Source organism: Myotis lucifugus, unplaced genomic scaffold, assembly GCF_000147115.1.
Source record: "Myotis lucifugus unplaced genomic scaffold, Myoluc2.0 scaffold_12, whole genome shotgun sequence".
In the NCBI taxonomy this organism is placed as follows: Eukaryota; Metazoa; Chordata; class Mammalia; order Chiroptera; family Vespertilionidae; genus Myotis; species Myotis lucifugus.
In genome coordinates, this window is record NW_005871060.1 from 13,907,134 (window position 1) to 13,920,009 (window position 12,876).

Here is a 12,876-nt window from a genome sequence, read left to right on the forward strand (position 1 = left end):
ACCGGTCGTTCCGGTCGTTCTGTTGTTCCGGTCACTTGGCTTTTATATATATAGATAATAATAATAAAACAGTTACTGTGCATTGTATGATATGTGCTGTGCTGGTATTTTATTTAATCTGCTCAACAGCACTGCGAGGCAGGTGGGATTATAGTCCCCATTTTCAAGGAGAGATAGCTGAAATTTAGGCCTATTAAATTCACGTCACACAGTTAATAGATGGCAGAGCATGAATATGAACTCATGTTTGCCTAACTTCAAAGCCTCTGCTAAGTACTGTGTTTTTACTTGCTATGTGGATGTAGGCAAGTCATTTAATCTCTTTGAAGCTCCCTTTCCCCATCTGTAAAAATTTTGATAGTGGTAGAAAGAATGATAAAGGGCCTCCAAAGTCCCTGACGCACTGTGGGTGCTCCCTAAATAGTCCAGTTTACTTTCTCTGGGTCATTTCTTTCTCAGGGCAGAAAAGACTATGTGAGAGGAGCTCCCCTCTAAAACGACTGAAGAAAATTTATCTTTGGGCATTTTCTAGTTAGAGTAAAGTGGGAGAAGCCTAAGTCTATGATGTATTTTTTCCCTTATATTCTCCCCTGCATCCTCCCCCCGTCCCCCACACACAGTCTACCCATCTGCATCAATAAACAGAAGCTCAGTGGTAGTTCCAACATGTGCCGCCATGTATTCCTGCAACTTAAGTGAGACCACAAAGCAGTGTTTTTAAAGAAGCATACAGCTATAGTTAAGTTTATGGAAAATTGGGCAGCAGCACTGAAAAATGCATTTAAAGATCAAAAGAGAAGCATTTGCTTCTGATTAGTTTGATTTATACTGGGCTTGACCCAGGAGCTTCCCACAACTGTTTCCTTCCTACAAATTGTGCATTTATGAAATACACACACCCTTATGGCTGTCATATAACATGTACAAGATTTACTGATGACAGAAACTTGTTACTGCTTCAAACAAATGCAAGCTATTTAGACTTGTACAAACAAAGGAAAAATGAATTATGCAAATAATGAGTGACCTTGTCGTTTTTCCTTATCCGCTCACAATTCATAATAATGCTGCATAATACCCAATTAAGGGGGGGAATTTATCTTTGTAATGAGTGCATGGCTTGGGGAAATGGTTCTGAGGATAAGTGAAGCTTAGGAGTATTCAGTGATATGCAACCTATACAAGTCTTAAATTTGTCTCTAGGCATTGGTCCTTTCCCACTATACATACAGCATTAGTTCAGGCTCTTCATGATCTATCTTTAGTTTTAATCATGTATACAAAGCCTGAGTATTGAATAATATAGAGATTAACAAAAAAAGTTAATGTAAAAAAGCCAAGATAATATTACTAAGTTAAAAAAAACTGTAGACAAAAATGAGTTTGACAGTTTAATAATAAAAGATGATACAGATGGTGATGGGTATTTGTTTCCATGTTGATAATTTATTGAGAAAGGGTTGAGATTAAATATAATTAAACTCCTTCTAATACTTACTCAATAAAGTTACCTAGGGGTATTGTGATATAACTTTGGAGGTCCTAGGAAAAATACGTTACTAACTATCCAAACTGGATTTACTTTGTCCTATTGGAAATGTGGTTTGATTTTTTACCTTACTTAAGTCAGTTCAGCCTAATGATTAATTGAAGATAATCATTTCAGATTAGAATATATATTTCTCTCTTTGGTGAATTAAGTATTCTAGAATTGAGTATATTAAACTGATGTACTGATTTATTGATTTCTCCTTTATTATGATTTGATCAGATATTTTCTAATATCTGCAGTAATCAAGGCTCTTGGAGAAAAGCAAATTATTTTAAAACATGATTCCTGACCTTATGGTGCTTGTTTTGAAATTAGAAACCAGTGGTGACAAATTATAGATGGCATGTATTTCAGGCTACGGCTTTATTCTGCATTGTAGGAAGAAGATATTTGGAGATTTTTCACCCTTATTTTAGCATGATTGGAGTCCCAGTGTGAAATAGTAGTAGGGCCACCATTATGAAATGTGAAGATGGAGGAGGGGGGAGGAATATGGAGCTTCTTGCAGTAGGCTGTAGGCAAGATCAGGGTGACAGATGATCATGGTGTGGACTAGCATGGGAGGGGATTGGAAGGATATACAAAATTTAGTAGCTTCCCTAGATGTACTTGGAAGAGGCAGAATTCACAGGAGTTAGGATTTCTGTGCTCCACTATCTGCAAATAAGAAGGTGGCAGAGTAAAAGCAACCCTAGAAAGGTAACTTTGAGAAGTTGGTTTTGAACATCTTGAGGTCATAAAGTTTTATCTAGTAATGACACTGGATTTGATAATTTTCTTTCTACATTGTTCATTATCTTTATATTATTACAAGACTGGGAATATTTAAATTGCTTTTGTTGGGTACATTTAGAAAAATGTTCCATAGGTTTCAGTGTTTTTATATTAAGGCTACTTTATGTTAAAAATGGTCATGTAATTTACTATGTTCTGTTTTTTTATTTTTATTCTTTTTATGCTTGCCTTTCTTGGCTAAAGTAAAATCTAGGATAAGTTATATTTATACTTTTTCTTTATTCAGTATTCAAACTTTAATTCATTTGTTGATTTTAATAGGGAATAGATGTTCCTTGGTACTGTCATCAAAGTCTTTCAAATTTGACTCCTATTTTGGGATTAGATCTATACACCCTTTGTGCATGCAGATAGCTGATAAATAGGTAAACTTTTAAAACTGGAAGGGATCCTAGGAGTGCCTTTGAGATCATCTAGTACAGTACCCATGTTTCTCAGATTAATAATCTGAGGTCAAGAGAATAGTAATAATGCCAACATTTATTGAGTTATAATCTCACATAGTCATTACAATAATCCTGTGAATAAGTCCCATAGAAAACTATTGACTTCAGGAACTACTTTCTTTGTAAATGTCTTTTACAATTTAAACAATTTAGTTCTGTACATTAGAGAAGAGCAATTATTATTTCTGTGTTAAATTAAGATCGTATATCTGTTAGATTTTACATATTTTACATAATTTTAAGATATTTAAATTAATAAAAAGAAATGCTAATTATTAAATGATGGGCCACATCTGTTATTTAATATATAGCCATGCACTGCTTAACAACTGGGATCTATTCTAAAAAATGCTTTGTTAGGTGATTTCATTGTTGGGGAGAATACCACAGAGTGCACAAACCCATATGGTATAGCCTACTACACACCTAGGCTCTATGGCAGTCATGGTGAACCTTTTGAGCTCAGCGTGTCAGCATTTTGAAAAACCCTAACTTAACTCTGGTGCCGTGTCACATACAGAAATTTTTTGATATTTGCAACCATAGTAAAACAAAGACTTATATTTTTGATATTTATTTTATATATTTAAATGCCATTTAACAAAGAAAAATCAACCAAAAAAATGAGTTCGCGTGTCACCTCTGACACGTGTGTCATAGGTTCGCCATCACTGCTCTATGGTATAACCTATTGCTCCTAGGCTACAAGCCTTTACAGCAAGCATGTCAAACTCAAAGGCTAACACGGGCCAAATAAACAAGGTTTAAGTTTATGTGGACAAAAAAAAAAAAAAAAAAGCTTCAATTTTCATAGAAATGTAGGTTTACTTCGATAGAGACATGTTGAATACAAAGGGCTGAAATAAATGAGTAATCATTAAAATAATAGAACATTTTAATAAAAATTAATATTTTTCTTGCACATTAACTTATGAGACACTGAATAACTGCACAAATTAGTAAGCATAACACAAATAAGCCTATTTTTCTTGTTCTCTGGAAGTGAAATATTTCCTGTTGTGCACATCAAACAAGTCAGCACAAGGCTAATGACGTGGCAATCGGCTGCTAAAATATTCGCTGCTAGTATCAGTGGAGAGAAATGGTGCACCTTCACATAAGGCGCGTAAGGGAAATGAATACAACACAATTATAGTAATCAGTCATTAGCGAACGTTGTAGTTAGTTATTAATAATTATGCATAACAGGATATTGTAAAAATTAAGTTATGAAATTTTTATTAAAACGTTTCTTACATACCATTATTTTGGCTGGGCCACAAAAATATTCATTGTGGGCCACATGCGGCTGTGGGTCGCAAGTTCGACATGCTTGCTTTACAGCATGTTACTGTACAAAACGACACAAGGTTAAGTTAAATCGAGCACAAAAGAAAGAGATACATGCAGTCAAGACACTGGTAAACATGAGATACGTGAAGCTGCTACCACCCTAACCTGGCATAATATTTTACAACAAACTCTTTAGTGTAAATACAAAGAATAGAATCAAACAATAAAAAGTGTAGTATAGTAAATACATATGATTACCAAGTATTACATACAGTACATAATTGTATGTGCTGTACTTTTATAAGACTGGCTGCACAGTAGGTTTGTTTTCACCAGCATCACCGCCAACACATGAATAATGGGTTGGACTACAATGTTACCACAGCAATGACGTTACTAGGCGATAGGAATTTTTTAGTTTCATTATAATCTTATAGGACCACTGCTGTATATACAGTCGTTGTTGACAGAAATATCCTTGTGCAGTGCATGACTGTAGTAAAACCATATCACTTAATGTACTCGTTAATAAAAGACTTTTTCCTAAATCCAAAATAGACATGCACATATTCCTTTTATATTTTAAAAATACTTGCTGATAAGGTATTTTTAAAAATATATAATAAAGTTCTATCTTAATTCTTTTATTCTTGATCCTGTGATCCTGAAATCCAATTCATTTAATTTTCATTAAATTTTGAAGCTACTTCGACAGCCATACAATGTATGTAATAAAAGGTGTGTATATGTATACATACATACATATATTATATATATAATATAGTTATGTTGGTAAGTTGTATGTGAGTTAAATTTTGATCTGTTTTGTTAGTCTGGAAATTTTATTTCTCTGGTGTCAACATTTCATTAATTTTGCTTTACCTTCAAATATCTGGGCAAGTGAAAGGAATTGTTTTTTTCTATTAGTACAAAAAGGAAAACAAAATCACTATACCATGTATATGAAAGAATGTTTCATTTGAAAAGTTTGAAATATTTTTTGTATCTTATATCTGTTAGATTTTACATATCCTTGCTCAAATAGATATTATTTCTAGTAGAAAATTTTACAGAGAAGGGCAGAAAGATTGGAGATTAAAGACTGTGGTACACAAAAAAAGTCTGACAGTCTCAGACACACTGGTTTCCTTCCCCGCCTAAGTGCCTGGAGCAGGAAACACATCAGTAGAAAAGATATTTGGGCCTGTGATCTAAAAGAATTCAACGCCCCCAGCACTGGATGTGATTTGGACTCAACAGGAAGGATTGTTCAGTAGATCCTCCACTTGTATTACTTTTTGTGCTCAAACAAAAATGCAGCTGTCTAAAGAATTTTAAAATTACTTTTAAAAGCTAATATTAAATACCCTATTAAGCTTATGGTCTTCTTCTTTTGCTAATATGTAGTTTTCTTCACTACTTCTCTTCTTCATTTGTAACAGTCACACTCTACTGTTACACAATAAAGAAATGGAGAAATTATCAGGGAACCTTTCTCATGAAATGATTTTAGTTATGTAGAGCAGATAAGAATTTAAGAACATAAACATGAGTGTTATTTAATTTTTAACTTTACCTGTTAAGATAATTTTTACTTTGTCTAATAGTTTATTAATATATATTTCTTTTGATATAAGCAAAAGTATAATTTTCATCTGTGTTTATTATTTATTTCTTAACAAGTGACACTCCTAATTAAATTTATTTATTACAGTTAAAAGATGGTGGCAAAGCATCTCAGGCAAATGTGAGAATAGGCGACGTGCTTCTTAGCATTGATGGAATAAGTGCCCATGGAATGACTCACCTTGAAGCCCAGAACAAGATTAAGGGTTGTACAGGCTCTTTGAATATGACTCTGCAAAGGTAAGTTGCTTTTTGTTTGGTTTTGAGATAGAAAGCAACTCAGGAATGTGTGTTCGTGTATCTGATTCATAGTGTTAATTAAAAAGCACTTTTTACTAGCCTTTTTTCAGATAAATAAAAAATATGATGGCTCTTAAATTGAGTTATCGAGCAGTATAAGAATTGGTAAAAGCTTTGGATTATTTCTCCATAAGAAGGCATGTATTCTTATAGTGACAAAAATTGTGTGGATAGCTCAGTAAGTTTAAGAATTCCTGACATTTCTCAATGGAGCACAGGCTAAGAATCCTTATTATATTTGAGAGTATTCTTTTAAGGTATGGTTTGACTCTTCTTAGTATGTCTTTTCTGTTTGTTTCCTGGGTGCAAAGTAAATTTTTAATATACTCATATGAAGTTCAGATTTTCTGAACTTCCTTTTGTTTTTTAAAGTTACCTGTCCTTAAGTATAAAATAGCTAATCACTCTTTGATGATGATGTGTGAGGCATTTTGAATATCTCAACATTTGACCTACATTGAAATCACCTGGATTGCTTGTTAAAAATACTGATAGGATTCAGAATATCTGCAAGAAAGAACCAAGAATTTTATATATATTTATTAAATTTTATCAATCAATCCTCACCCGAGAGAGAAAGAGAAAGAGAAACATTGATGTGAAAGAGAACATCGATTGGTTGCCTTCCGTATGCTCCCCAACTGGGACCAAACGCACAACCTAGGTATGTGCCCTACCTGGGAATCGAACCTGCAACCTTTCAGTATACAGGATGTTGCTCCAACCAACTAAGCCATACCATCCAGGGCCAAGAACTATCTATATATATATAAAAGCCTAAGCGACCGCCTGGCCATTCGACTGTTCGCTATGACGCGCAATGACCACCAGGGAGCAGACACTCAATGCACAGGCATGGAAACTTGGAACAGATTGATGCATCGCAGAGGGAAGGGGGACGGGGGGAAGGCCAGAAAAGATTAACCAAAAATCTTATATGCATACTAGAGGCCTGGTGTACGGATTGGTGCACAGGTGGGGTCCCTCGGCCTGGCCTGCGGGGATCGGGCTGAAACTGGCAGTCTGAATCCCCTGAGGGGTCCCAGATTGTGAGAGGGTGCAGGCCAGGCCGAGGGACCCCACCAGTGTACGAATCCATGCACCAGGCCTCCCCTAGTACTTTAATAAATTCCCTGTGATTATTATGAATTGTAAAGTTAGAAGCACTGCAGTGTCTTGGCTATGGGGAGGAGAAAGAAGGAATGAAGAGAGGGTGATTGAGTGTAGCTTTGAACCTTTAGGTTTATAAGGAAGGTGGCTGTCATTTACCATGTGGCTATGGAAAGTTTTAAACAAGTCTTGTTTTTAATGATTGCAAAAGTGTTTCTATTCTATAAAATTTGGAAAACACCTTTACTCCCCCTAACATCTCAAAGTCTCCCATAAATTATCTTGTGTATTGTAAATCTTTTAAGAGGGGAATAACATGTGGTGCCTTCCAAACGTATTTAGCTATGGCTGCTTTTTTGAGTTTCTCCTGGGACTATTTAAAGGATATATACAGGGTAAATTATATGTACTTGTCTGGAGTATCGATTTGGTCTTAAAACTAAATAGTAAAATTTTTTATGAACTTAGACTTACAGATTTACTTTGATGTATCATGATTTTCTAACCAGTTTCTTTTTTCCCCCTTGAGAGAAATTCCTTTCAGTAGGACTGTTGAGTCAAAAGTGTGTGAATTTAAATTTTGATAACTATTAGTTATACATTTCAATGCGTATAAAAGTAGTCAATGTGAAATACAACCTTGCTAAAAAGTTCTGTTTTGATAGTATCCTTTCTGCCCGTAAATGAAAGTACTCATTTTTATTTATGGGCATTTTTACTAAGTATGATTTTGAAAGGGAATCAAGAAGTCAAGAAGCTTAACTTGTGTGAGATATTAACAAAGCAAAACAAATACAGATGAAGATGGTCTGTTTCTCAAATTCTAAAGTTGAAAGTTTATGCAGAGTATAAGCTCTTTTCTTGGGCTGTGTATCATTTCTTTCAAACCAGCCTACTTGTTTTCATATTGTGCTCCCTATTTTATGACTCAGGACCCAGTATCTTATTTTCTACTAGAGGCCTGGTGCACGAAATTTGTGCACTTGGCGGGGGGGGGGGGGGGAGGGGGCGGAGGGGGTCCCTCAGCCTGCCCTGCACCCTCTCGCAGTCTGGGAGCCCTTGGGGGATGTCAGACTGCCAGCAGTTAAACAGTCGGACATCCTTAATGCTGCTGTGGAGGCAGGAGAGGCTTCTACCACTGCCACTGTGCTCTTCAGCCATGAGCCCGGCTTCTGACTGAGTGGTGTTCCCCCTGTGGGAGCACACTGACCACCAGGGGGCAGCTCCTGCATTGAGTGTCTGCCCCCTCTTGGTCAGTGCTCGTCATAGTGACCGGTTGTTCAGCCGTTTGGTCGATTTGCATATTAGCCTTTTATTATATAGGATAGGATTGAAACCATTTCTAGGTCCCATAAGAACAGATGAAAACCAGAGGTTACCCTGTTTGGATACATTTCCAGTTTGAGTAGTAATCTGCTGTTGCCTCTAATAAAGATTCTTTTAAGCTACTTAAATACATTAATTTTGTCTTCATATTTCTGAATATCCAGGGACCCAAAATATGAGAGAGAATTTTAGAGTGCTGTTGTAACTTATTGTAATTCTTCTCAAGTTTTTGAATGCATCTTGTGTTGGGTAATGTCAGCCTTAGTTATTTTTTTGCCTCTGAACTCCTATGACAAGTTTATACCATTTCATTCAGTATTTAAATATACACTAGGCATAACAAGGCAGATTCCATGATTTATATACAAATAAACCTAAGTAGTTAATAGTCATACCTAATATTGCCTATGTAATTAACTAATTACTCCCTGTGTATTAGTTCTATTTCTCCAGCCAGGCTTCTTGAAAGCAAAGACCATGCTTTTTGCATTATTTGTATTTGTTTAGGTTTGTGTTTTTAATGTCTAATAAATATTTGATGGGGTTTCCCCCCAAATTGGAATCACTTATTTATTCCACAAATATTTTTTGAGCTCTTGCTAAGTGCCAGGCATTGTTACAGATGCTGGGGACACACCATTGGACAGAACAGATAAAAATTTCTGCCTTCTTGGTGCTGACTTTTATTGAGCAGAGGCATACAAGAAGTAGAAATGTGTAGTAAATCACGTGGAGATAAGTGCCATGGGGAAAAATGAAGCCCATAATGGAGATAGGAAATGCAAGGGTAGGGAATTGCAATGGAAAGCAGAGTGGTCAGGAAAGCCTCAGTGAGAAGGTGATTGGATATCTGGGTCCTAAGTGTCCCAGGCAGATGGAAGAGCCTGTGCAGCAGTGGCCCTGTCAGGGAGGCTGGTGTGCTTGGAGCGGAGCAAGTGAAGGCAGACTGGTAAGAAGTGAGGCCAGAGAGGTAGCAGGAAATGGGTGGGACAGTGTGTAGGGCCTGTGGGTTATTGTAATATTTGTAATCAAATTTCCTGGGCTTATAAAACAATTGTGAGAAAGACTTGGAGAGTTCCAGCTGCTTGGACAGGGTTTGGAAGAGAAATGACTTCATTATTGGAAAGAGGGGCTCGAAGAAGGAGCAGACTAAGCCTGTCCCAGTCTTAATAGTGGTAGCTCTGCCTTTTCCTGTAGAAACACTGGCTGCTTACCACTTCTGCAGCATTCCTGCTCACCTCCACCAAAGAATCCCAAGGGGAGAATATAAGAGAGAAAGCCCATTTTTGTTTTTCAAAATGAACACTGCCAGCAATTTTGTTTTGTGAATTTTTTGCATAAATATTGTTATGTATCTATTAACTTAAAAAAATCATGGTGATTACCAGAAGGAAAAGGGGTGGAGTGAGGTAGAAAAGGGTAAAGGGGTGATAAATGGTGATGGAAGGAGACTTGACTTGGGGTGGTGAACACACAACATAAAAACAGATAATGTATTATAGAATTGTACACCTGAAACCTATATTATTTTATTAACCAACTAGAGGCCCGGTGCACGAAATTCGTGCACTGGGGGGGGGGGAGCAGTGTTCCTCAGCTCAGCCTACGCCCTCTTGTAGTCTGGGAGCCCTCAGGGGTTGTCTGACCTAAGCCGGCAGTCAGACATCCTTAGCGCTGTCATGAAGGCGGGAGAGGCTCCTGCCACCACCTCTGCACTCGCCAGCCGTGAGCCCGGCTTCTGGCTGAGTGGCCACCAGGGGGCAGCCCCTGCGTTGAGCATCTACCCCCTGGTGGTCAGTGCCCATCATAGCATCGGTCGTTCTGCCGTTCGGTTGATTTGCATATTAGCCTTTTATTATATAGGATGCCACCCCAATAAATTCAATAAAAATTAAAAATCTATCTCTGCTTTAGGTCCAATCTCAGTATCCTAAATAGAACTTAAGAGGGAAAAAGTAAAATAAAGATACTTGATTAAGGTTATTTGTAACATTTTTTTCTATCTAGTTTAATTTAGGGATATATAGTAAACCAAACATGATCTCTCTTTGATATCCTAAAACAATAAGACTTGACTCACTACACTCTGGATAGTTAATGAATGCAGAGGTTTAGAAGTGTTTTCATTTTGATTTGTCTTTTATCCTTGAAAAGGATTTGGGGAAAAAAATTCCTGCAACTGGTACTGATTCTTTTAATTTTTTTTTAGTCCTCACCTGAGGACATGCTAGGGGAGAGAGGGAGAGGGAGGGGAAGGGAGAGAGAGAGAGGGGAACATTGAACAGTTGTATGTGCCCTGACCCGGGGTTGGACCTGCAACCCAGGTATGTGCTCCTGATCAGGGACGATGCTTCAACCAACTGAGCCACTCCGGCCAGGCTGGAACTGATTCTTAAGAGTACTACAGTTTACAATGAAAAATTCTATTTGGAATTATTTGTCCTCTTGTGCAAATTAGGCAAATAGCAATGTGCTTATTTTTAAATATCGAAACTCATTTTACCTATGCTTTTGATCTGAGTCAAAGTGGATCATTTAAAAAACTATATTATTTTAGCTAATAAAAGAAGAAAATACCTTTTTAAAGCATTTCTTTCTTTCCCCTTCTTTCTCTGTTTCTCTGCCTCTCTCTCCTTCCTTCCTTCTTTCATTTGTTTGTTTGTTTGTTTGTTTTGTTAATCTTCACCCAGGGATATTTTTCCATTGATTTTTAGAGAGAGTGGAAGGTAGGAGGAGAGACAGAGAGAGAGAAATCTATGCGAGAGAGACATATCGATTGGTTGCCTCCCGCACACACCTGACCAGGGCTGGGGATCAAGCCTGCAACTGAGGAATGTGCCCTTGACTAGAATCAAACCCAGGACCCTTCAGTCCACAGGCCGACATTCTATCCTCTGAGCCAAACCAGCTAGGGCACCTTTTTAAAACTTGATGTCCAACAACTCTGTTAACTATATATTAGAGTTTGAGTCTATGAGTAAGATTTTTTACTATTTCAATCTATTTCCATAATTCTCCACATGACAGATAACTTGCTAGTAACTTACTGTATGAATTGGGGCAAGTTGCTAAACTTCAGGGCCTTAATTTTCTTGACCATAAAATGAGGTCATGGGTGATTTCTAACTTCCTTTAAATTCGAATTCTTGTTCTGGTTTTTTAGCTGTAAAATGATAAGTTCCCTAGAGCTTGGTATTAGATCAAACTAACTTAAGTTTGCTTATTTTGGCTGAGAGAATCAGGAAATTGGACTTTCTTCATTGTAGTTATCTTGAACTGTGCCAGGTTAGCAAAGTGACTTGTACTATTCTGCTGACTTTAAGATGAAAGCTTGGTCATATGGATATTCAAAAAGCATGAAATCATTTAAAAATACTTTATATATTCTTATTTTATATTTTTAAATTAATTCTGTTAGAATCACAGAGAAAGAATATAGCTTTTCTAATCTTCCTTGTTTTTTACATTATTGGCATTGGCATATCTGTGTTTTGTTTTGTTTTGTTTTTGTTCCTTAGAATTCATTTAGTGTGTACCTTGTTATGATTGGAAATGAAAGATGTAGAAGGATTGAGTTTTGCAAAATATTGATGTACTCCCTCTTCTCCCTTATCCTTCAAACAACAACAGAGAAAATTGTCAGAGGTCCAGTAACTACTACTAATGAATGACAGCTTGGAATAATTAAATAGGTACATTTTGTTACGATAAAAAAGAAAAAGTAGCCCTTGTACAGTCTGAGGCTCTTAGCCATCTTTTGTTTCATTTTAATAATTGCTTAACATTCTATTGCTGTTAGCTTTATGAGTTCAACTGTGCTCTTTCACTAATAGCATAGAGGCCAGACTTCAGAAAGTATTCTTTTTTATAATCAAAGTTTTCAGTTATATCTGGGATATTTCAATTCATGCGAATTAAAACATGTTTAGTTCAGTTTTCTTTTCATTGGAGTTGGATGTTAATCCATTTCAGGTTACTTTTTCCCCTGGGTATTTTACATGGTTTTCTATGTCTGCTCTACAGTTTAGGTTTTACTGTTTTTTGTTTGCTTGTTTTTTGTTTTTTTGTTTTGTCTTAGTTTTGGTTTTTAATTCTTCGGTTGGAGGATGACTATTTTTCAGTAGGATTGAGCTTGATTGCATCCTCCCCCATTATTAAAATTAGAAGTGCTGCTTGGTAAAGGAGAAGAAGACAAGCACACACTGACATCCCTTTTGTGGAAGACTTTTCACATATATCGTGTAATTCTTATATCAGTTCATTGAGGAAGGAGTTAACATGCCCATTTTCCAGATGAGTACATTATGGCTTTGAGAATTTATGTTACTTGCCTAACAAACCCAGAACAGTTCAAAGCCTATGCCCTTCCTACTTTCTTTGTGTAGCAAGGGGCTTAGTGACTGTAGTTTCTTAAAATTTGGTAAGATA

The 12,876-nt window shown here is 36.5% G+C and overlaps 1 protein-coding gene across 8 annotated transcripts in view; it reads left to right on the forward strand.

Moving 5' to 3' along the window:
- PDLIM5 (PDZ and LIM domain 5) overlaps window positions 1-12,876 on the forward strand; it is a 210,703-nt gene that overhangs the window by 59,544 nt on the left and 138,283 nt on the right. For all 8 annotated transcript variants that reach the window (XM_014452092.2, XM_014452094.2, XM_014452095.2 and 5 more), the window contains exon 3: window positions 5,801-5,952. In XM_014452092.2, the coding sequence (XP_014307578.1) occupies window positions 5,801-5,952 (152 nt within the window). The remainder of the gene's footprint in view (window positions 1-5,800; window positions 5,953-12,876) is intronic.